Source organism: Balaenoptera ricei, chromosome 5 (assembly GCF_028023285.1).
Source record: "Balaenoptera ricei isolate mBalRic1 chromosome 5, mBalRic1.hap2, whole genome shotgun sequence".
NCBI classification, from domain to species: domain Eukaryota; kingdom Metazoa; phylum Chordata; class Mammalia; order Artiodactyla; family Balaenopteridae; genus Balaenoptera; species Balaenoptera ricei.
The window spans coordinates 129076598-129099123 of NC_082643.1; the positions used below are offsets into that span (position 1 = coordinate 129076598).

Consider the following 22526-nt stretch of genomic DNA (forward strand, 5'->3'; position numbering starts at 1 on the left):
CAGCAAAGGATTTTTCAGCAAACTATATTAATGTTAGAATACCACAGAGTTGTAAAATATGTAGAGACGTGTAATTAAGGAAAGCTTGAAAATAGTATATAATTTCATAACAGATCTTTAAAATCGTTCAATCAGAGAAAGCCATTTAAGAGGTTGGTGCCTTAAGGTAAAGGGATTCTTAGTTTTTTTACCCTTATAAGATTAAGTTGAAAACAAAAGTTGGTAAGTTTAAGTAATAACACATAAAGGCTTTAACCATTACCATAAAAATTAATAACAGGAGTTCTCCTCTCTGATTAGCAATGTAAGTCAATTGAGTAGAAAAATTATGGAAATCAGTTTTTGAAGATTATCGACATTTTTCCTTTAAAATTAAATTTTGACTATATTTATAATAAAATATTGACTATATTTTTGTAAAGTGGTTAAAGAAAGCCAGAAAATGTATCTTATCATCATTTGTAAGCATAAGCTACTTGGAAGCTTATGTCATTCAGTTCTGGATTAACTTTCAAGGTGACTATTGAAAATTCTTAGAATGTTTTAGGAAATTTTTTTAAATATATTTTTTCAGAGGAAGTGGCAAATAAATGAGTACATTAGGGTTTGTCAAATTGATTTTTGCTTTTGTCCTCTTTTTCAAATGGAATTGGTTTTCCTCCTGTAAACTATAATGAATAAAGTCTACAGAAATCCTATATGATTGATATTTGATAGATCCATTCAACACATTGATATACTAAAATTGCTACAGTGATAAGATAATATCTTGATACAATAATGGTGACAGAAGCTCTGTGTGGAATCCTAATGGAATTTCTTCACATTTAAAGGTATGTAGAACTACTGTTAAAAACCTTACGAGAAATCATCTTTTGGACTTTTAAATTTAAATTAATAGACTTTATTATTTATAACAGTTTTAGGTTTACAGAAAACTTGAGCAAGATAGTACAGAGAGTTCCCATATCCCTTCTCCCCCTACCCCACAGTTTCCCTATTCACATCTTGCATTAGTGTGGTACATTTGTTGCACTTGATGAACTCAATATTGATACATTATTATTAACTAAAGTCCATAGTTTACCTTAGAATATACTCTGTGTTATACAGTTCTGTGGGTTTTGACAAATATATAATATCCTGTATTTACCATTATAGTATCATACAGAGTAGTTTCCCTAAAAGTCCTCTCTGCTCTTTTGTCCATTTTTTAATTGGGTTGCTTCTTTTCTTATTGCTGAGTTTTGTTTTTTTTTTTTTAACTTTATTTATTTATTTATGGCTGTGTTGGGTCTTCGTTTCTGTGCAAGGGCTTTCTCCAGTTGTGGCGAGGGGGGGCCACTCTTCATCGCGGTGCGCGGGCCTCTCACTATCGCGGCCTCTCTTGTTGCGGAGCACAGGCTCCAGACGCGCAGGCTCAGGAGTTGTGGCTCACGGGCCCAGTTGCTCCGCGGCATGTGGGATCTTCCCAGACCAGGGCTCGAACCCGTGTCCCCTGAATTGGCAGGCAGATTCTCAACCACTGCGCCACCAGGGAAGCCCTTATTGCTGAGTTTTAAGAGTTCTTTGTATATTTTGAATACATGTCCTTTATCAAATAGATGTTTTGCAAATATTGCCTCACAGTCTTTGGCTTGTCTTTTCATTTCTTAATGGAGCTTATTTTCAATGAGCGTTTGTTGAATCAACCATTTTCTTTAAAGTCTTGGAATATTTGCTCTATTTTCTCTGATTATGGTCTCTCGTGTACTCTTCTGAAAGTTTACAGTTTCACTTTTTATGCTTAGGTCTCTGATCCTAATCCACATGGCTTTTTTGTTTGTGTACTTAGTATGATGTGTTGGGATTTAATTTAATTTTTTCCCACATGGATAACCAATTGCCCTGGTACCTTTTATTGAACTTAGTAATAACTAATAAGTTCTAATACTTTGTTGACTCACTTGGATTTTCTCAATAATAGTCATACCCTTTGTGTGTAATGGCAGGTTTTCTCCCCCTTTTCTAATCTTTCAAACTTTTTATTATTTTTTTTTCAGCTTAGGATATCCTGTACCATTTTAGAATGCAAGTGATAATAGTGGAATTCTTGTCCCTCACTTTTAAGGGAATACTTCTAAAATTTCATCATTAAATATGATGTTTACTGTACATTTTTGTTTGATATGTTACATCAAGTTAATGATGCTTTCTTATATTCCTAGATTTTTTTTTCTTTATAATTATGTCTGGATGCTGAATTAAATCAGATGCTAGGAGGGTTTTTTTTGCTTGTTTTCTTTATATCTCTAAGACATGTTTTTTTTTCTGTTTAGTTAGTTAATGTAGTAAGTTACTCTAAAATATTCTTACATTCTTACCATAAACCCATCTGAACTATCTACTAGTGTTCTTAAAGAATTATTTGGGTTCTCATTGATTTTTTTTAAATTTTCTATTTTATTAATTGCTGCAAAAGGAATGGTAATGATCATTGAATACAACTATCTCTAAGACTAAGAATATGAATGTAAAGTCTGACAACATAGAATTGATATAATTTACAAGAGTTAGAGGCAGAAAAGAAAGAGAAGGTAGAAAGTACACAGATTCTCTCCAGGCAAGATGGCGGGGGGTGAGGCTGGTGTGACTTTAGGGCAGCTGCACCTTTCTCGGCAAGATCTCAACACTTTGGATGTTACCAAGTTGACGCCACTTTCACATGAAGTTATCAGCAGACAGGCCACAATTAATATAGGTACAATTGGTCATGTAGCTCATGGGAAATCTTCCGTTGTAAAAACTATTTCTGGAGTTCACACTGTCAGGTTCAAAAATGAACTAGAAAGAAATATTACAATCAAACTTGGCTATGCTAATGCTAAGATTTATAAACTTGATGACCCTAGTTGTGCTCGGCCAGAATGTTATAGATCCTGTGGCAGTAGTACACCTGATGAGTTTCCTACAGACATTCCAGGGACCAAAGGGAACTTCAAATTAGTCAGACATGTTTCCTTTGTTGACTGTCCTGGCCATGATATTTTGATGGCTACTATGCTGAATGGTGCCGCAGTGATGGATGCAGCTCTTCTCTTGATAGCTGGTAACTAGTCTTGTCCTCAGCCTCAGACTTCTGAACACCTAGCTGTGATAGAAATCATGAAACTGAAGCATATTTTGATTTTACAAAATAAAATTGAAATGGTAAAAGAAAGCCAGGCTAAAGAACAGTATGAACAGATCCTTGCATTTGTACAAGGTACAGTAGCAGAAGGAGCTCCTATTCCAATTTATGCTCAGCTAAAATACAATATTGAAGTTGTCTGTGAGGACATAGTAAAGAACATTCCAGTACCCCCAAGAGACTTTACTTCAGAACCCCAACTTATTGTTATTAGATCCTTTGATGTCAACAAATCTGGCTGTGAAGTTGATGACCTTAAGGGGGGTGTAGCTGGTGGTAGTATTCTAAAAGGAGTATTAAAGGTGGGCCAGGAGAAAGAAGTCAGACCTGGTATTGTTTCCAAAGATAGTGAAGGAAAACTCACGTGTAAACCCATCTTTTCCAAAATTGTATCGCTTTTCGCAGAGCATAATGATCTTCAGTATGCTGCTCCAGGTCTTACTGGAGTTGGAATAAAAATTGATCACACTTTGTGCCGGGCTGACGGAATGGTGGGGCAGGTACTTGGTGCAGTTGGAGCTTTACCTGAGGTCTTCACAGAATTGGAAATTTCCTATTTCCTGCTTAGATGGCTTCTAGGTGTACTCACTGAAGGAGACAAGAAAGCAGCAAAAGTGCAAAAGCTGTCTAAGAATGAAGTACTTATGGTGAACATAGGATCCCTGTCGACAGGAGGAAGAGTTAGTGCAGTCAAGGCTGATTTGGGCAAAATCATTTTGACTAATCCTGTGTGCACAGAAGTAGGAGAAAAAATTGCCCGTAGCCGAAGAGTTGAGAAACACTGGCGTTTAATTGGTTGGGATCAAATAAGAAGAGGAGTGACAATCAAGCCAACAGTAGATGATGACTGAAGAATTAAATAACAGATTTGGATGAAGTCAGAATTTCTCTTAACAACCTAGGGGTATATTTTCAAAGCAATAGTGAGGAATTAATTTCACAGCTCATTACCTTAGGAGTAGCTGTAAGGATATTCTCATTTTTTGGTGATGAAAATTTAACCTCTAATACTAAAATAGGGTCTACAATAAATGTAAAAATTGATGTAATGTGGGATTGAATCTACATTTTACCAAAAATTAATCATTCCCAAATAATGTCTAATTTATACATCACTGCAGGTTTGAAAGGAAACTGCTACAACCAGCCTTTGCTGTAGCACACATACCACTGAACCTGTTTGAAATAAAATTTTTCTTCTTAAAAAAAAAAAAAAGAAAGTACACAGATTTCCTCAGCTTTCACAATCATTACAGAGCTATCATTTAAGGATTAGAGATATTAGTATACTTAAAGTTATAAAGATAAGCAGTAAAAAAAATCAACTAAAATTGGGTGGTGGGGAGAAGGGATCAAATATATCTTTCATTATTTATCATCAGGAGTTAATAAATATTATATAGAACATGGAAATACAGGTTTGAGTATTAAATAGAGTTATAAGGATAATCAATAATAATGTTGCTATTATTAGTAAGTATAGCACTTAAATTTGCTAAGTGCTGTTTAAGTGCTTCAAGTATAGTAACTCATTTATTTCTCATACCAATCGGAGGTAAGTACTGTCATTATCCCTGTTTTACAGATGAGTTACAGAAAGGATAAGTGACTTGCTCAAAGTCACATAGTAAAGGATTCAACCAAGGGAGTTTGCCTATAGAGTATATGCTTTTAGCCTTTATGATATATTGCATCTTAAATGTATCACTTTCAAATTTACATACACTCAAATGTAAAATATGAATGATCAAAAAACTGAAGTCAATAAAACAAAAAAATAGAAAACAAATTATCATAATAATAAAAAAATATAAATAGGTTAAACTCACTCATTAATAGAAAAAATGAGGTAGGCCTGTATATCCTGAAATTGAAAGAGCTTTGCAGATATTTATAAATAATCAGGGTGAGGAAGAAATGTCAAAAAATACAAATACTGTAGTTGATCTCTTCTGTGTTTAAAGAAACACACCAGGACTTCCCTGGTGGTCCAGTGGTGGAGAATCCGCCTTGCAATGCAGGGGACGTGGGTTCAATCCCTGGTCAGGGAACTAAGATCCCACATGCCTCAGGGCAACTAAGCCCAGGTGCCACAACTACTGAGCTCACGCACCTCAACTAGAGCCTGCATGCTGCAGACTATAGAACCCACGCACCCTGGAGCCTGCGCGCCACAACTAGAGAAGAGAAAACCCCAAACCCACATGCCGCAACTAGAGAGAAGCCCGGACACCACAATGAAGAACCTGCACGCTTCAACAAAGATCCTGCGTGTCGCAAATAAGACCCGACGCAGCCAAAAATAAATTAAATAAATAATAAATAAATCTTTAAAAAAGTAAAATAAAATTGCTAAAAATAAAAAAAAAACCCACACACCAAAATCCCTAAAATATGTGTATGTATATAAATGGATAGAACAAGGGATCACAAGAGTACAGCATTAATAGCAGTTACCTTTTGGGAGGAGAGGAAGCTTAGCAGAAATGAAGAGAGACTTCTTAGCTTTACTCTGTATATTTTTATATTGTTTGAATTCTGCCAAAAATGTGTTACATAACTCAAGCAAAATTTTTTTAAAGTGTGTATATGTAAATAAATAATGTCAACAAGAAAAAGGTCAGGAAGAACAGAATTTAAACTCTTAGAACTCAATATCTCTGAAAAGTAGAATTAGAGGTAACAGGAAGATTATTTTTCCCTAATTTACTATATATACTTCTGTATTATTTGAATTTTAATATGTTACAGTGAACATTTTTTAACTAGAACATGAAGAAGAGAATATGTGATCATTGTCACTTGCCTTTTTTCTTGTATAAATTATCTGTTCCTGTGCTTTATTCACTGACTAGATAGTTTTTAACAAATTTCATTGGAACATAGTACATGAATAGACTTCAGAACGTATATGATTTTAATGCGATTTGCAGTTTAAAGATTTGGCAGCTCTTTTTTGTCACGTAGGTCTTGGTTTAAATGTTACCTCTTTGGTTAAGTGAAGCTTTTTTTGACCATCAAAGGAGCCCTCTGGTCTTTATCATGTTGTCTTGTTATATTATGATAATAATGTTGTCGTCATCTAGTCTTGCTTACTTTTTTTCCTAAAAATAATTTGTTTTCTTTCCCTGAAGTATAAGATCCATGAGAGGAAGAATGTGCCTTGATCATCTTGTAGCACAGGACCTAAAATAACTCTTTGCATATAGTAAGCACTTAATAAATACTGTTGCATGAATGAAAAAAGTAATACTCATTCTTAAAAGTTCAGAAACTTGCATTTAGGCCATCCAATAATGGCTGAGCTATGGTGAACTGATTAACGATAATTCATAGGAATCTAGTAATCAGAATACCATTTATAGCAGTAGATATGAATAGCGTAATAAACAGAGCTGGATATGCATTATGGGTTTTTTCCTAGCATTATTATGAAAAATCAAATTTAATCAAGAGTAAAAAATGAATAACGTGTGGAAATTGGGAAAAAGAGAGGTGGGCAGTTTTAAAAAATACTAGATACTATTCTCTGGCTATTGATTGTATTGCCTAACACAGGGGTCCCCAACCCCCGGGCCGCGAACCGGTACTGGTCTGAGGCCTGTTAGGAACCAGGCCGCACAGCAGGAGGTGAGCGGAGGGCCAGCAAGCAAAGCTTCATCTGCCGCTCACAGAACTGCCTGAACCATTTCTCCCGCTGTCCGTCCGTGGAGAAACTGTCTTCCACGAACCCGGTCGCTGGTGCCAAAAAGGTTGGGGACCGCTGGCCTAACAAGTATATTACCTAGTAAATGTTTATTCTTGGTCCTGAAAATTGTAAGAGACAGTATGAATGATTTGGTTTTGCTGGTCCAGTCATAAAAATAATAAAGTGCCAGTCCAATTGATGGTGGATTAGATTGTACACCTATGCAAACAAAGAAGAGCATTAAGTTAAAGTTGTAGTTTGTTACAAATCAAAGAGTAAAAATATGACATGAATGGTGGTTCCCCAAAAAGCATTCAAAGTAATAGATAAGCCCTTATTAAAGCTCACTGATGGAGCTGCAAATTTCCATTTTCCATTTTTCTAAGTAGAATAAACCCTGAACCTGAATCAGGTTTTGCCTGGAAATCAAAACTACACCATTCAGTTTGAAAAGACAGAGGCAGATATTTTTTTAAAACTTTAGAAATGTTTGGGAAAGATAGATAAGTGGTACATAAGTAGTAGCACTGATTAATTACTACTTTTCATGCCCTGCAGTGTAGAAGACAGGCAGTGTAGTATAGTAGATCTTCAGCCATGTGCCTGAGATTCAGTCTTAGGTCTGCCTCCCACTTGTTGTGTGACCTTAAGTAAATCATATCCTCTCTGTGCCTCAGTTTCCTTGTCTTGGGGTACTATATCTTCATAAAATTGTTGGGAGGTTTAAACAAGAATGTACGTGTGTGTGTGTGTGTGTGTGTGTGTGTGTGTGTGTAGTTTTTAAATGGTGCCTGGCAGATAAAATAGTACTACATAGGTATTAGCCACTCCTATTGTTATTCAACAAATACTGAATATTTACTGTCAGTCACTGTACTGAGGATGGGAAGGTCCTGCCCTAGAGGAATTCAGAGTTTACTGTAGCTCAGGGCTCTACTTCATCTTCTCTACTTTCATCCGAGTTCTTTTTTCCTGTATCTTGTATCTTATTTCCAAGAGAATACATTCAAAGTTCTAGTTTAATCTCATTTTTAAATTTTCCCCCAGTTTTATTGAGATATAATTGATAATGTTGTATTGTTTTAAAGTATACCACATAATGACTTGATATATGTATATACTGTGATGTGTTCACCACAATAAGTTCAGTTAACATCCATCATCTCACATAGTTACAGTTTTTTTTCTTGTAATGAGTACTTTTAAGATCTCTAAGATAAATAAGTCATGGGGATATAATGTACAGCATGGTAACTATAGTTAACAATACTGTGTTGTGTATTTAAAAGTTGCTAAGAGAGTAGATCAATGTTTAATTTTTACCTGATATTTGTAGAGGTGGTTAGAAAATTGACCTACTGAGTAAAATAAAATGTTTTAAAGTCATTTAAATTTTTGTTTTATAGATGTTTGTTTGCTGCTCATGGGTGTGAGCAAGTTAGATATTCTATATCGGAGACTTCTCCTTACAAAACTTTTTATCAGAGGATGGGGAAGGCCAGAGGATCTCAAAAGGTAAGCATTTTTTCTGAATGCCTCTTCTAAATTTGTTGTTTTAGTAAACATTTGAAACTTCATTTCAGTTATAAAGTCCTTTACTATAAATATAAAGTGATGGGTAAATTAAGCATTAACTACTATATAAGAAAGAAATTATTTCCTTTTCTCTTTTATCTAATTATTGCTCTTAAGCTTTAACCCATATAATCATAAATTGAACTATTTTAAAAGTAATTCAGACTTAAAGAGCTCTCAGACATAGATTTTTAACTTTGGTAATTTTTTATCGATTACAGATTTCAGGGACTAAACTTTCTTGGGTAACTTGAATTTGTAATGACTATAAAACTGTGATATACTGTAGCTCATGGAAGTATTTGAACTTGTGAAAAATAATTTTAGGGATTTGTGCCTTTAATTTTGAGTCTTGCATATGTTAATTACTTTTGGAACAATGATACGTCTCATGTTTTTTCTGAGACAAAATGTCAAGCTTGAAAAAAACCAAAGCCTTATTTTTTCTTTAATTATTAAAATTAAATTTTAACATAGTTTATGAACTGGACTTGCTAATTTTTAATTACTTTTCATCAGTCTCAATATAATGGGAATACTGAATTTTCTCCTTTTTTCCCCCCTTCCCATAATAGACTCTTTGCATTCAGAAAGATTATTGGAAATCGAGAAAGATGTCAGAATCTGGTTTCAAGTGATTATCCAATATACATCGATAAGGTATTCAGATGAAAGAAATGCAATTATAGAAATTCAGGTTTTATATAACTGTGTGGCAAGAGTGGGCTGAATGTTGGAGTATAATAACAATAAACTCTAAAACATGAGTACAATATAGATTTTTCATTTAATATTTTTTTAAATGCTATTATATACCCTAGCTGAATGCTTATAATAACTATATGCATGTTTATATGGGAGCATATATTTAATACTTAACTAAATACAAGAAAATATTTAGGGATGGATCTTTTTGAGCCTCATCTTTTATCTTTAGGCTCAAGAGAGTTAAATTATTCAACATTTCAGAAGAATTACAAGTAATACAGGGAAGTACTCTATTGAGAGAATCAGCACATGAGAAGTTATTAGCAAAACAACTGTTAAATAACATGAGGGAAATGTTATGGGATATAGTTAATTGCTGAGAGAAGGGTAGAAAGAAAATGCTATAAAATTAGAGAATATGAGAAAATATATTTGAAATAGTTTTGTTTTTAAGCAGCATGTTTTCCTGTAAATCACTTCTAGGCTTATGTAATCGGATACTTGAAGCCCTGTAGGGGAGGGCCTGCAGCTGGGTAGGCTTCACATCCCTCACGGCCTTCAACCACAGTAACTCTACTTCCGTCGCTTTTATATATTGGATGTCTTTAGCAGATTTCATTCTTCAAAAGACTTTCACTGCTAAAAACAGGGTCTTATAAATTGGAAATCCCTCCTCTATACCACATAGCTGTTCCTTTTGTATCTTCTGGACTTAGAACATTTCTCCCTCAAATTTTGCTAAATATTTCCATTTTCTCTGTCTTTTTCCTATTAAAAAATCATAGGCTTGAACAAATTTAAAACATACCAAGTAAAGATCAAAACTCTAATTTATGCCACTTTCCACCTCCTAATTCCATTTTCCTCCCAAGGAGGAATTACTGTTAGGATTTTAGAATGCTTTCTTACAGATATCCTTCCTCTTCCCCACCTTCTCTCTCTTGTTCTCTCACTCTCGGTTTTTAAAGATTGAGATATACAAATCTTTATATACAAAAGATATACAAAAATTCAAATACAGAAAAATTACCCTTTTAAAATGTACAATTCAGTGTTGTTGTTTTTTATTATTACATTCCCAAGATGTGCAACTATCACTATCTAATTCCAGAACATTTTTATTGCCCCCAAAAGGAACCCTGTACCCATTAGCTGTCACCTCCCACTTCCCCAGCCTCCCACCTGCTGATAATCACTCATCTGTTGTCTCTGTGGAGTCACCCATTCTGGACATTTCATATAAATGGAATCATCCAACATGTGGCCTTCTGTTTCTGGCTTATTTTACTTAGCAAATTTTTAAGGTTCATCCATGTTGTACCATGTACCACTGCTTCATTCTTTTTTATGGCTAAATAATATCCCATTGTGTATATGTACAACATTTTGTTTATCCATTATTCAGTTGATGGGCATTTGAGTTTCTACTTTTTTTTTTTTTTTTGGCTCCATTGGGTCTTAGTTGTGGCACATGGGATCTTCATTGAGGCATGTGGGATCTTTTGTTGTGGCACGAGGGCTTCTCTCTAGTTGTGGCATGCGGGTTTTCTCTTCTCTAGTTGTGGCACGCTGGCTCCAGGGCACGTGGGCTCTGTAGTTGTGGCTCCAGAGTGCGTGGGCTCTGTAGTTTGCGGCGCCCGGACTTCTCTCTAGTTGAGGTGCGCAAGCTCAGTAGTTGTGGCGCACAGGCTTAGTTGCCCTGCGGCATGTGGGATCTTAGTTCCCTGACCAGGGATCAAACCTGCGTCCCCTGCATTGGAAGACGGATTCTTTACCACTGGACCACTAGGGAAGTCCCGAGTTGTTTCTTCTTTTTAACTGTTATGAATAATAATGTTATGAATATTCATGTACTAGTGTTCTTGTGGATATATTTTTTTTCAGTTCCCTTGGGTATATATCTAGGAGTGGAGCTACTCAGTCACATGGTAACTGTACGCTTAAATTTTTAACAAACTGTCAACTGTTTGCCAAAGTGCACCATTTTACTTTTCCACAAGCAGTGTATAATGCTCTCAATTTCTCCACGTTCTTACTAATATTTCTACCTGCCCTAGCCTTCCTAGTGGGTGTGAAGTATATTTTATTGTGATTTTGATATGTCTTCCCCTAATGACTGTGATGTTGAGCATCCTTTCATGTACTTATTGGCCATTTGTATATCTTCTTTTGAGAAATATCTGTGAAACCCTTGCCCATTTTTAATTGGGTTATTCCTCTTTTTAGTGTTGAGTTGTAGCTTGCTTAATTTTTAAATCTGTCTTATATATGGCTCTGAAAGTGTTTTTTTCTTACCAAATTGCCATTTATCCCAACACTATTTGTTGAATTATTATTCCCTTTCACATTAGTTTGTGCTGCCTCCTTTGTCAAATAATTCTTCTAAAATAGATAAAAGAAAACTTTAAAACTGTAGGAGGCACAAAGATGACTAAAATGTAAACACTTCCTGGATTAAAAATTTCGTATTATACACGTTAGGTCTCCTTACCATTTTCAAAAAATGCAATGCAATCCCAGTTAAAATATTCAGTTTAGAGCTAAGGTCCATAAAAGGATCCTAAAATTATTTTGGGAAGAACTCAAATATATATTTGGGAAGTACAGTCAGATCAGGAATACTTGAAAAGGAAGAGTGGTAAGTAAAAACTAGCTCAGTCATATATCAATGGGTATTGTAAGGCACAGCATGATCAGCACAGCCTGACACTGGTTTAGAAATAAAAGATATGCTAATGAGACCTGATAAATGATTGAAAATAATTTGTAAAATTATTTTCCAAAAAAATTTATGGAAACTTACTTCATGATAAAGTAGTATTTTAAGTCATTTGCAAAGAAAATGTGGATTATTTAATAAATGATGTTGAAACAACTGGTTAGTATTTGTGTTTTTTAAAAAGGTTGATATATTTAGCTTCTAAAAATACAGTTTTTTGTTTCTGGTTTTAATGAAAATATGTGATGCTTTACTGCTAATTTAATTTTGACTATTGGCCTGATAAAGATTTTTTTATTTAAAAAAAAAATAACTATTTGAGGTGAAAAAAAACTTAGGTGTTGAATATTAGGAAATGCCTTTGCTACATATGTAAATATCACATTTCACCTTATTTAATGTGTTGACATGACTCATTTCATCAGTAGGTTACCTGAAAATGAGCCATTCTAACATATATAATGTCAACCCTTATTTGATTGTGGTAAATTATAATTTGTTTGTAAATTGTTTTTATATTTATCTTTATATTGTTGAATTCTTGTAACAAATTTTTTTTTTGTTATTGTTTGTCATTGTACAAATAAGGTTTACTTATAGTTTTACCAAGTAGACTCAAGTAGAGAACATAGAAGGAAATGAAATGTGTGTAGGAGCCTTTAGAAAGCAGAATGGGGCAAAAGGATACATAGTAGGCACTAAAAAAAAGTTACAACTGAATAGAACTTTTTAACAGAAAAACATCTCTGATAGACCTAGATACCACGTCCTTGTGTATGCATCTTTGTTTTGCTTTTTTTAGATTGAAGAGCAGTCAGACTGTAAGATCCTAGATGGACACTTTGTTTCCCCCATGGCCCACTATGTGCCTGATATCATGCCAATTGAATCTGTTATTGCAAGGTAAGTATTTTTATTCAGAAAGTTAAAGTAGTAGGTTGTTTACATTCATTTATACAACTACAATAATATCAATGCCATATTATTTCAAATTACTTATTATTAATTGCAATAATTATTTAGCATTTTTCCATTAAATGTGAGGTGGGACAGAGTAAAAATACAGAGCTTTAGTATACATTTGAACCTAAGTTGTTATCAGCTTAATCTTCAAAATTTCAAGAAGCAGGACAGTGCTGGGAATGCTAAATGAAGCAGAGTTGTTAACATTGGTAGTTTTGATTATGAGACTGAAAATTAAGAGTTAGTTTTCATGAGCACAAAACAGATATAATCATTAAACCATCCTAAATTTTCTTGTCTATGTTCTTTTCAACAATTTATTGACAATAGATAAGTAGTGATATTTTCCCTTGCCCAGGCAAAGTAAGCTCAGAATTCAGGTTTATGTTGCCTGAGAACACAGCCGCCTAAGGTCAAACCTTGAGCTGACAGAGTGCAGTGTTCTACTGTGATAATAATTCCAAAATGTCAACTGCTAAGGAAATTGAAGAGAAGTAAGTCAGTTTGGGAAGATAAAGTTCTGAAGATGGATGGCGGTAGTGATTGCATAACAATGTAAGTGTACTTAATGTCACTGAACTGTACACTTAAAAATGGTAAAAATGGTAAATTTTATATTATATATATTTTACTACAATGATAAAAAAAGAAGTCATATAGGAAAAAACATTAAATGAGAGGACCAAGATACTACGATAAGAAGACGACAAACAGAGAAGACTGTGTTTTTTCTGGTGTGGTTTGCTTTTACCTCCAAACATAAAAGTTTTAATAAATCAGATCCTGTTATATACTCCAAGTTGAAAAAAAGATAACATGAACTATGTTATTGATATCAACAGCTTGTACAGCCAAGCATTATTCCTGCAAGGAGAAAAAGTGGAGCTATCTAAAGAATTGTTTTTCTAGGACTTAATCATATATATTGATGTCTTTAAAAATAAGAAAATTTCATTATGCATATATAAAGTTGTGGTATTGAATAAGGTAAAAATGATTGCAATAAATTCTGTGCTTATATTGTAATTGAATTTCTAATACCGTAACACCAAGCAAATTTACAGTATCTTTGTTGCCAGTTGGGCAAACATTAGTTTAATCAGTCAATTACAGTTTTGGGGTTTTTTTTCTACCAAAACATATGTTTATTTTTATTACATTCCCATAACCATTATAACAGAACTTTAATGCAGTTTAATAAATAAATAAATGATAATGAAAATTCATCAGTGCCTGAAAACTCAGATTTTTTTAAACTACTAAATGATCATATTTTAAATACACAATTCTACATTGCTAATATCTATTGAAATAGAATTTATAGATGAATAATCATGCCATAAATCACCTGTACTTTCATCCAACAGGACATGGAAAACAGCAAGTCAATTACAGTTTGAATGTCAAAATTCTGAATGACCTTTTCTCCCAAATAATTTAATTATGAAACTTTCAAGAATTCAAAGTTTGTATTAAAAGGCTTTTAGTTTCACTGATATGTTTTATTTTAAATAGATTCCAATTTATTGTGCCTAAAGAATGGAACAGCAAATATAGACCCGTATGCATTCATCTTGCTGGAACAGGAGATCATGTAAGACTTTATTATAACATCTTAATCCCTAATTTGTTAAGTTACTCTCTTTAACAGATGTGGTTATTATATTTTTTAATTTAATTTTAATTTTATATTAGAGTACAGTTGATTTACAATATTGTGTTAGTTTCAGGTGTACAGCAAAGTGATTCAGTTATACATGTACATGTATCCATTCTGTTTTAGATTCTTTTCCCATATAGGTCATTACAGAATATTGCGTAGAGTTCCCGATGCTATACAGCAGGTCCTTGTTGTTTATCTATTTTATATATAGTAGTGTGCATATGTTAATCCCACACTCCTAATTTATTTATTATACTCTTTAAGTACGTCATCTTTTCTTTCCTCAGCATTACTGGAGACGACGAACACTAATGGCTCGTCCTATGATTAAAGAAGCCCGAATGGCTTCTTTGCTGTTAGAAAACCCTTATTATATCCTTTTGTGATACCTAGAAATCTTTTCTCTTATTTATTTATTTATAGATTTAGTCATCAAAAGGAATGATAGTAACCAGCTTTTCTAAACCAGTTAAATTTAGTCAGTTCAGAAAATGCTTAGGAATTAAGGAGCAAGAATGAAAAGAAGTGAAAAATTGTTTCACGCCTTTTTAAAAGGCAATTTAAGGATTTTGCTTCTGTTGTATAATGAAGATAAACTGTCCTTCTGTTTCTTTTGAGATTTATACTGGATTTTAATATTAATAAGTCAAGTGTTTGACTTATTAAGGAAACCCTCATGTTTTAAATACATTTACATTTAAGTATCACTTGAGGTTTAGAACAGTTCTTAATTTTTAAGATTATGTCAGACTATTCCCAGAAGAAGAAGTGAAACTGACGCACAGATATAAAGAAATGTTCAGCGTTGCTGGTAATCAGAGAAATGTAAAGTTAAAGGAACAGTTACAAAAGATTTAAAAAATAAAACACAGTAGTCATAAGGCTATTGTGAAATGGGCACTCTTATTACTGATGACTGTGAAAATCAGTTCAACCCTTTGGGAAAGCATTTTTACTATATGCATCAGGAACCTTTAAAAATCTCACATCCCTTGACATTTTGATTCTGGGAAGTTTATTCTAAGGATAAAATATTAAGAAAATAGAAAATGATAGAAAAGAGGAAAGATATTTAATAGCCTATATAACTTATAATAGTAAAACAATAGAAATAGCTTAAATGTCTAACAATAGAAAAATGGTTAAGTAAATTGTGGTTCATAGCATTGGAATGTTGTACAGTTTGTTGTGTTATGTTTATTACTTTACCACTTACTACCTGTATGACCTTGAACCTGTTAGTTAACCTTTTAGTACCTCAACTTTTCCTTGGTAAGTGGGATTTATCTCTTAGGTTATTCAGAGTATTAGAATAGTTAATACTGGTAAATAATAAGGATTCAGTAAATTTTAACAGTTAGTTATTATTAAAAAAGTTTACAGTAATGAATGAAAAGTATTTATAATGCAAAAAGAGGATATAAAACTCAATGGTATGGCATAGGTATGCAAAAAACCTAAAATAGAAAATCCATTATTTTCTATTTAGAAACTGTGCCTAAGGGAAAATTTTGGAAAGAAATACAACAAAATATTAGTATGGTTGTCTGTAGATAAAATAGTTTTTCTTCTAACATGATTTTCTGAATTTTCTAGATTTTTTTATAAGTGAAAAAAGAAACCAATAAACTTCATTTTAAAATTAAGTTGGGGATTACACAACCCTGTTGAATTACTAAAAATATTGAATTGTACACTTTAGATGGGTGAATTGTATGGTATGTGATTATGTCTCAATGAAGCTTTTTAAAAAAAGAAAAATAATTAAGTTGAAAAACCTGAGAACTCCTAAACAGCCTATTTGGAAAACAGTTATTTCAGCATTAAATTGTCTTCAAGTTTAACTATTTTACTTAAGTTAATGTGTTTTGAGACACAGAGTGTGTTTAATTATTTAAAAACTTTCTCTTTGACCCACATTCTTAAATGGCTGCAGGAAACCCAAGGACCAAATGTAAGTATGTGTTATCTTCATTTTCCAGTCTTTATACTGAATTTTCAGCCATCTTAAAATTTTTGGTAGCCTAAACACTTTTTCTGAAAAACAGAATTCTGGCCCCCTTACATTCTTGTGGTACCTGGATCTTTGCACATAATTATTCTACATGGGCGTATAATAAATAACCATTGACAAAATGAATTTTTGTACACTTTGGCAAGGTTTCATATAGGAGCTAATTATGTGAGTATGTCTTTATATGAATTAAATTAAAAAAAATAGATTATAGGGACTTCCCTGGCGGTTCAGTGGTTAAGACTTCACCTTCCAATGCAGGGGGTGTGGGTTCGATCCCTGGTCGAGGAGCTAAGATCCCACATGCCTCACAGCCAAAAAAAAAAACAAAGCAAAACAAAACATGAAACAGAAGCAAATATTGTAACAAATTCAATAAAGACTTAAAAAAATAGATTGTAACTTGGTCACTTTAGTAATAAATTATATTTTTTATAATTATATAAGAATAGTTCTGGATTCTAAAAATATATATTTAAGTGCTTCTTATAAAGAAATGTACTTATGTAAAATCAGTTTCTAAAACAGAAAGTTTCAGTTGAATTGGCATTTAAATTAATCAAAACATGTATTATAAAAATTTTCTAACATTATATTCATAAATTATGTATTTTGTGAAAATAAGCAACATTTAAGATTTCGGCAATACATGAGCCTAGTATTAGTTTGAATTCTTTTACATTGCTATTTATTTTATTTTTTGTTGTTGTTGCCTCGTTTCTTTTTTTAAGATTTTAATTTTATTTGAGTATAGTTGATTTACAACGTTGTGTTAGTTTCTGCTGTACAGCAAAGTGAGTCAGTTATACAAATACATCTATTCACTATTTTTTAGATTCTCTTCTCACATAGGTTATCACACAATATTGAGTAGAGTTCCCTGTGCTATACAGTAAGTCCTTGTTGGTTATCTATCTTTTTTTTCTTAATTTTAATTTATTTATTTTTTAATTTTTGGCTGCGTTGGGTCTTCGTTGCTGCACGCGGGCTTCCTCTAGTTGTGGCAAGCTGGGGCTGCTCTTCGTTGCAGTGCATGGGCTTCTCATTGCGGTGGCTTCTCTTGTTGCAGAGCACAGGCTCTAGGCTCGCGGGCTCTAGAGTGCAGACTCAGTAGTTGTGGCACATGGGCCTAGTTGCTCCGTGGCATGTGGGATCTTCCCAGACCAGGGCTCAAACCCGTGTCGCCTGCATTGGCAGGCGGATTCTTAACCTCTGCGCCACCAGGGAAGCCCTGGCAGGCGGATTCTTAACCACTGCGCCACCAGGGAAGTCCTGGTTATCTATCTTATATATAGTGGTGTGTGTATGTTCATCCCAAGCTCCTGATTTATCCCTCCCCCGCCACATTTCCCCTTTGGTAACTGTAAGTGTGTTTTTGATATCTGTAAGTCTGTTTCTGTTTTGTAAATAAGTTTATTTGTATCTTTTTTTAAATTAGATTCCACATATGATTGATATCATATGATATTTGTCTTTCTCGGTCTGACTTACTTCACTTAGTATGATAATCTTGAGGTCCATCCATGTTGCTGCAAATGGCATTATTTCATTTTTATGGCTGAGTAATATTCCATTGTGTGTGTGTATGTGTATATATATATATATATATATATATATATATATACACACCACATCTTCTTTATCCACTCCTCTGTTGATGGACATTTAGGTTGCTTCCATGTCTTAGCTATTGTAAATAGTGCTGCAGTGAACATTGGGGTGCATGTATCCTTTCAGATTATGGTTTTCTCTGGATATGCCCAGGAGTGGGATTGCTGGATCATATGGTTGTTCTATTTTAAGTTTTTTAAGGAACCTCCATACTGTTCTCCATAGTGGTTGTACCAATTTACATTCTCACCAACAGTATAGGAGGGTTCCCTTTTCTCCACACCCTCTCCAGCATTTATTGTTTGTAGACTTTTTGCTGATGGCCATTCTGACTGGTGCGAGGTGATACCTCATTGCAGATTTGATTTGCATTTTTCTAATAATTAGTGATGTTGAGCATCTTTTCATGTGCTTTTTGGCCATTTGTATGTCTTCTTTGGAGGAATGTCTATTTAGATCTTTTGCCCATTTTTTGATTGGGTTGTTTGTTTTTTTGACACAGAGCTGTAAGAGTTGTTTGTGTATTCTGGAGATTAACCCCTTGTCGGTTGCTTTCTTTGCAAATATTATCTCGCATTCTGTGGGTTGTCTTTTTGTTTTGTTTATGGTTTCCTTTGCTGTGGAAAAGCTTTTGAGTTTAATTAGGTCCCATTTGTTTATTTTTGTTTTTATTTCCATTACTCTAGGAGATGGATAGAAAAAGATATTGCTGCGATTTATGTCAGAGTGTTCTGCCTATGTTTTCCTCCAAGAGTTTTATAGTACCTGGTCTTACATTTAGGTCTTTAATCCATTTTGAGTTTATTTTTGTGTATGGTGTTAGAGAATGTTCTAATTTCATTCTTTTACATGTAGCTGTCCAGTTTTTCCAGCACCACTTATTGAAGAGACTGTCTTTTCTCCATTGTATATTCTTGCCTCTCCTGTCATAGATTAAATGACCATAGGTGCATGAGTTTATTTCTGGGCTTTCTATCCTATTCCATTGATCTATATTTCTGTTTTTGTGCCAGTACCATACTGTTTTGATTACTGTAGCTTTGTAGTATAGCTACAGCATACTACAGGAATCAGCTGGAGTCTGCTTCCTCTAGCTCCATTTTTCTTTCTCAAGATTGCTTTAGCTATTTGGGGTCTTTTGTGTTTCCATGTAAATTTAAAAGTTTTTGCTCTAGTTCTGTGAAAAATGCCTAGTATTAGGTGAATTATTTTATGCTGCTTTAAAAAAAAATGCTTTATGTTCTATTGTAATTATTTTTTTCTTAGAAGAGACAACTATAAATTTGTTTTTCCTTATATCAATAGTGGTAATTTAATGAAAAATTGACAGTATAGAAATATTATTTTCTCATACATAACAGTTTTAAGTTATATCAAGTAAATAAGACATTCTTTTCTGGACTTCAAAATAGTTTGGTAGTTGAAACTCAATGAAAATTACATGTTGTAGAGCAGATACAGTTTTTTTTTTTTTTTTTAATTTATTTTTGGCTGTGTTGGGTCTTCCTTGCTGTGCGCAGGGTTTCTCTAGTTGCAGCGAGCGGAGGCTACTCTTCATTGTGGTGTGTGGGCTTCTCATTGCGGTGGCTTCTCTTGTTGTGGAGCACAGGCTCTAGGCACACAGGCTTCAGTAGTTGTGGCTCGCGGGCTCAGTAGTTGTGGCTTTTGGGCTCTAGAGCACAGGCTCAGTAGTTGTGGCGCACGGGCTTAGTTGCTCCGCGGCATGTGGGATCTTCCTGGACCAGGGCTCGAACCCATGTCCCCTGCATTGGCAGGTGGATTCTTAACCACTGTACCACCAGAGAAGTCCCTAGATACAGCTTTTTTTAAAAATCAGTTTTAGGTGATTAATATGCAGAACAATGTTAGCAGCATTCCAATTCCATCCATTTATTCCATTGTTTTACTTAGCTATCTGGTCCTTTAAAGGAAAAACATGTATTCTGGCTGCCTGTTGTAAATTTGCATATATTATAATGTAAATACATAAAATAAATAATTTTCTCTTTTGTTTTGTGAGGCTAGAAGGTCCAGCTTAAAAAACGTGTCTGATCTTTTTGTGATGGGAGGAGCTCTTGTTTTAGAATCTGCAGCTCTCTTGCACTGGCTAGAGAGGGAGGGTTATGGACCTCTAGGAATGACCGGAATATCCATGGGAGGACACGTAAGCATTTTCATTTTAACTGATATTTAATTGTGGTTATGTTTATAAAATCTAGGGAATCAAGCAAGGTAATGGATTTATGGCACATCCTTCTCTGTGGGCCTCTCATAGTGTACGCATGCCAGAGAAAATTGCAGCCCCGAACCATTGCCCAGTCTCCTTACCTGTGGGCTGTGAGCACTGAAAGGAGTTGTACAGTGTGGGAGGTGGGGGGAAGATCTAGGGAATCTATTTATTTAAAAATTCACTTTAGGTATAGAATTAATTTTAGTTTTGGTGAAAGCAGAAACAGATTCTAAACTTTGATTCCAATTATGAAGTAATGATATTTTTTGTACGATTTATGTAGACACTGATTATACTACTTACTCCACAGCTATATCTCAGGTGTTAGATTTAATATTTTATTAAAAGTTGATTATAAACTTAACTTCAAGTGTCAACTATAAATGCCTTATTTTGCTGTTAAATTGGTGAAAATAGCTAATTTGGAAAACACTTTTCCCTTATCTCTTCTCTCCATCAACCTGTTTTACCTTTGCTTTCTAGAGTGTACTAAAATGGCCTCCTAATTGGTTTCTCTGTCTAGTTTTTTCACTCCTTAACCTTTTTCTTAAGACTTTTTCTCCACACTGTTAACTAGAGTGGTCTTCCTAAATCTGATCTCTGCTCTCTCCTGCTTAAAACCTTCCACAGGTTTTGCTATTGAACTGGGCACTAGCTATGCCAGGTGCTAGCATCCATCTAGTGCCCCCTCATTCCCTTTCACCTGGCCGAATAAGAGCTTGTCCTTCTGCTTCCAGATTAGAGCTTACTTCCTGTGAGAAACTCTTCCGGATTCCCAGCCTTATCCCAGACTATACTTCGTTTCTCAATAACACGTACTTATTTCATGCTGTGATTACTTGTCTAGCAGTCTGTTTTCTCTATAAAGCAATTGATTCAGTGAGGGCCAGGAACATGCTCTGGTTCATTTTCTGGACATATTAGTCATACAATACATTAAAATATATATATTGTGTAAGTCATTTGAATTATAAAATTAAGTGTAAAAACTTACTCAAATTCAAAACAACTACCAAAGAGTGAAACTGATAAAATTAGCTTCAAAAACTCAAATTCAAAACAACTAAAGACAATGAAACTGAAGAGTGGGAAAAGATTTCTTTTCCTAACTAGTAGTGTTTCCATTGTTATGACCTAGGTCAGGGTGTTATAACTGTCAGCTGGACTACTACCTATTAACTGGTTTCCCTACCTCCAATCTCACCCTCTCTAATCAATGTTATAAAATACTATTTAGCTTCATTGAATCACTTGACAATAACACTCCTTTGCTTAGGTCTCTTTATTAATTCCCCATTATCTACAGAACAAAGGGACCTCTAATCTGATCCCGATCCATCTTTCTAGCCCTACCTATCTCCCCTACTCCATTGGCCACATGTGCCCTATTGACCAGTGTAACTGAAGTATATTGGCTGTTTCCCTACCAGACCCTGTGTTTCTCACCATCTTGCCTTTGATTATACTGTCTCCTTTATATGGAAGACAAGACCCCATCTTTCATTTCCCCTAGAAGACTCAACCATTTCATGAAGCCTTCTCTGATTCCTCTAGCCAAAAATAACGTTTCCCTTCTCTAAACATATTACATCATTTTATATCAGTTATATAATCTGCTTTGTAGTTCACCAAATTCTTGACATCTTTCAGTCAACCCTGAAAACCTGAGATTTTATGGTTGAGATTTTGCTCTATCTGAGCAGGTCACTTAGATAATGAGTGTGCTTAGCCTACTGCCCAGCATCTACATCCCAGCGTGTTTGCTTTGTATTTATCAGTAGAAAGTAGCTTTCTGTGATGGGTCTTAAGGTACTTAAAATTTCCTAATACCTTTTATTGCTTTTTTAGGGGGCAGTTATATGTCATTGTTGAGTTTTATGGTTTGGGGAATTTGGAGAGTTTGCTAGACATTCTCATGAGTGTTTAAGAGACTTTGTGTTCATGTCTTATCTCACCAACTACTATACAAAGTACTTCTTAATATTAAATATTTTTCATTTTAGTGAATGTAAACTTTAAACTGAATCTCTCTGTTATCATGTTACAGATGGCTTCCTTAGCAGTATCCAACTGGCCTAAGCCCATGCCATTGATTCCATGTCTGTCTTGGTCCACAGCATCTGGGGTCTTCACTACGGTAATTTAATTGCAATTAATATTTAGATAATTATATATAATTAAAGGTA

At 34.2% G+C, this 22526-nt stretch overlaps 3 protein-coding genes and 1 non-coding gene across 7 annotated transcripts in view; 3 read left to right on the plus strand and 1 right to left on the minus strand.

The window, feature by feature from the left end:
• MFSD8 (major facilitator superfamily domain containing 8) overlaps positions 1 to 22526 on the minus strand; it is a 127896-nt gene that overhangs the window by 57847 nt on the left and 47523 nt on the right. The gene's annotated exons all lie outside the window — the stretch shown is intronic.
• The window catches only part of ABHD18 (abhydrolase domain containing 18), a 39310-nt gene that overhangs the window by 8072 nt on the left and 8712 nt on the right, over positions 1 to 22526 (plus strand). The window contains exons 2-9 of one of the 3 annotated variants that reach the window (XM_059923584.1): positions 8264 to 8372; positions 9008 to 9092; positions 12662 to 12762; positions 14338 to 14416; positions 14773 to 14857; positions 16412 to 16439; positions 20136 to 20274; positions 22388 to 22477. In XM_059923584.1, the coding sequence (XP_059779567.1) occupies positions 8281 to 8372; positions 9008 to 9092; positions 12662 to 12762; positions 14338 to 14416; positions 14773 to 14857; positions 16412 to 16439; positions 20136 to 20274; positions 22388 to 22477 (699 nt within the window). In that variant the 5' untranslated portion in view covers positions 8264 to 8280. Of the gene's footprint in view, positions 1 to 8263; positions 8373 to 9007; positions 9093 to 12661; positions 12763 to 14337; positions 14417 to 14772; positions 14858 to 16405; positions 16440 to 20130; positions 20275 to 22387; positions 22478 to 22526 lie in introns of those variants that run through there. The other 2 variants (XM_059923583.1, XM_059923582.1) reach the window with 2 other exon arrangements.
• On the plus strand, positions 2601 to 4183 carry LOC132366130 (eukaryotic translation initiation factor 2 subunit 3-like). Its single transcript, XM_059923580.1, is given in 1 exon segment — positions 2601 to 4183. A coding segment is annotated over 1 exon segment (1413 nt). The 5' UTR covers positions 2601 to 2607; the 3' UTR covers positions 4021 to 4183.
• LOC132366791 (small nucleolar RNA SNORA42/SNORA80 family) lies at positions 20338 to 20474 on the plus strand. Its single transcript, XR_009503518.1, has one exon. It is a non-coding gene; the product is annotated as a small nucleolar RNA SNORA42/SNORA80 family (small nucleolar RNA).